The following is a 2,500-nucleotide window of genomic DNA, read 5'->3' as shown; positions in this document are numbered from 1 at the left end:
ACTCTCATGTAGTCTACTGTGTATGCTTGATTACACAGAACCATGGAAACCTAAACATAATAATATAGGTCTCACAGGCAAAAAAACTTGTTGACTTGCAGACATAACTATTTTCACTTCCACATTAATTACACTGAGGTTCTGCATACCAAAGTTGTTATCTTTGGGTAAAGTATTGCGAGAATGGGAGTTATTTAATATATTTATAAATAATAATAAAAAGATCAGATATAGCCTGTTAATGTTACAGTGTTACCCTAAATTGTAATGATAACAATTAATTTTGTAATGGAACACATGTAGCACTCCACTACAATGATTTATGTAAATAGAATATTAATTGCATACATATAAAAATATATATGGTGAAATGCAAAAAAAGAGTTAAAGTCCAGGTCCCCAGTTCCAGGGTTGCATGGATCAGTTCTCCGCTTGCTCCAACAAACAACTCAGCTAATCACCCATTCCTTCACCAAACTAATCTGATATTAATGTTCAGACCTCAGATAGTTGCATTAGCTAAACTCTGGTTAGTTTACCAGGAGCACTGAACCCCTATAATAAGCCTTTTCAAACCCTAGCAGGACTAGACAAAAAGACAAAGGCCAGTGGACATCGTCAGCAGGACCTAGAAGAGTAATTGTATCGCCCCTACTATGTACTCTTCAACATTTACCCTGCTTTAACATCTGATTCAATTTACTAGTTAAATATTTTAAGATGAATCAGTGTCTAGCGTGGGGAAAACACTTGCAAAGTATCCCTCATGGAATATGGCTTGAGATCTGTTACATAAAATAAACTCTAAACGAGTACCTGTTCTATCTATGTAGTTATCCATCACACTGTAAAGACCTCAGAACTCAAATGGTTTGCAATAAAGCTTAGAATAGTAGAAGCAGGTAACCCAGGTTAGCTATGCGAGTACCTAGTTACCATAGTTCCAACTGTCAACTCGACAACTGGAAGAAAAACCCCCAAAAATAAATAGTCAGCAAAGCCGGATGATTTGTACCCTCGGAACGGTTTCCGACGACAGCAGGGCGGAGCTGAAATTCCAATTGGATGAGTTTTCTCAATCCCACGTCAGTCTGGGCTGGGCTGTAAGCGTGCTATGAAAGGGTAGGAGTTGATATTTGGAGTTGACGCAGAGTTGTGGAAAATATCCTGAAAGTACTATCCAACTGAAACATTTTGAAACTGGATGTAAACCGATAACCATCCGCTCAATGGGTATTTCTGCAACAAATACGTCGGTTGTTTCTAATAGCTAGCTAATATAAGGGAACAAAGTAGCTACTCTTAGTAAACTTTGGACGTTAGCTAGCTATAACAGCTAACAACTAGCAGCTAGCTAATAAGAGGCACCAAGGTAGTCGCTACGGTGAACTTTCTGTGACGTAATAGGCCTCGGACCGCGGGGCTGAACTGCAACAGGTCGTGAAGTACGCTAAGCTATGAAGAGACACGGAATAGTGTGACGGTGACTTTTATCTCATTTATTTTCTAACAGTCAAACAAAACAAGGTAAAACTCTTAGCTGACTAATTTATTTACAGAACACTTTTAAGTACTGAAATAATTTTTGGCTGCAATCCGTGGCTAGCTAGCTAGCGTTAGCTGGCTATCTGTCGACTTGGCTGTCGTTCTTCGGCTCCTCACTTGGAAAAAATTCCACGGACAAAAGGGATTCAGAAGAAACTGGTTAAATGCGCTACGAAACCAAGATGATGCCGGTAGGTTTTATCATGCATGGCTGTGTTATTAACGTAGTTGTTGTTCTGCGGTCGATTTTGCATGTTTGTGTCTATAGAAACAAACTAACGTTAAACGTTAAAAAAATCGTAGCGATCCCAGCGCTATTGCATTACGAGTTGGTTGTGTCCATGTAGGGTCATTCATATAGCGTTTAGCCAGCTATCTTAACACCAACGCTACTAATGAACAGGAGTTGCTATAAAGGAGTTTAAATTGAGCTATTATCGCCATGTATAAACATTTTAAACCATATCCGAATGTTAATCTGTCCCATTTACAGTTAGCGGATTATTCCTCTAACATCGTGTAAGTCAGGATACTCCTGTTTGACCGAAACTTAACTCGTTAACTCTAGGTAGCTAGCTAAAATAGCTAGTTTAGAAAGTTATCCAAATTAATATATCAATCTCGTTAGTTTGCTGTTTTCAGATCCACTTTATTGGCTAAACGCCATTCCTTATGTTTTTTTTTTTTTTAAAACGGGAACTCTGTACGTTCGTACGGACTATCCTTAATCAAACAGGCTTGGTTGTAACTGCATCATCACAGTTTAGGTGTTCTGTTAGCTACCATAGCATATTTAGTATCGCTTTTGAAAAGAGGCTGAGAGATTCTGACCGTTTATTTAGTGGTGTAGAATGGATGCAAATACACAATATTAGGAGATTAACAGAGGAGGTGTAGAAAAGTCTGGAGCGATGCCAGAGTTCGACCTGATAGATGCATTCCCGGTACTGCAGTG

The 2,500-nt window shown here is 38.8% G+C and overlaps 1 protein-coding gene across 7 annotated transcripts in view; it reads left to right on the top strand.

Annotated features, from left to right (window-relative positions):
• The first annotated feature begins 1,037 nt into the window (after positions 1 to 1,037).
• The window catches only part of tp53bp2a (tumor protein p53 binding protein, 2a), a 25,991-nt gene continuing 24,528 nt past the window's right edge, over positions 1,038 to 2,500 (top strand). For 3 of the 7 annotated variants that reach the window (XM_035530062.2, XM_081714494.1, XM_081714493.1), the window contains exon 1: positions 1,040 to 1,736. In XM_035530062.2, the coding sequence (XP_035385955.1) occupies positions 1,710 to 1,736 (27 nt within the window). In that variant the 5' untranslated portion in view covers positions 1,040 to 1,709. Of the gene's footprint in view, positions 1,737 to 2,500 lie in introns of all 7 variants that reach the window. The other 4 variants (XM_081714492.1, XM_081714489.1, XM_081714490.1 and 1 more) reach the window with 3 other exon arrangements.

This window comes from Electrophorus electricus, chromosome 5, assembly GCF_041902795.1.
Source record: "Electrophorus electricus isolate QZ-2024a chromosome 5, ASM4190279v1, whole genome shotgun sequence".
Taxonomy (NCBI): Eukaryota; Metazoa; Chordata; class Actinopteri; order Gymnotiformes; family Gymnotidae; genus Electrophorus; species Electrophorus electricus.
Note: the sequence above shows the minus strand (reverse complement) of the source record. Positions and strands in the feature narration are given on the sequence as shown.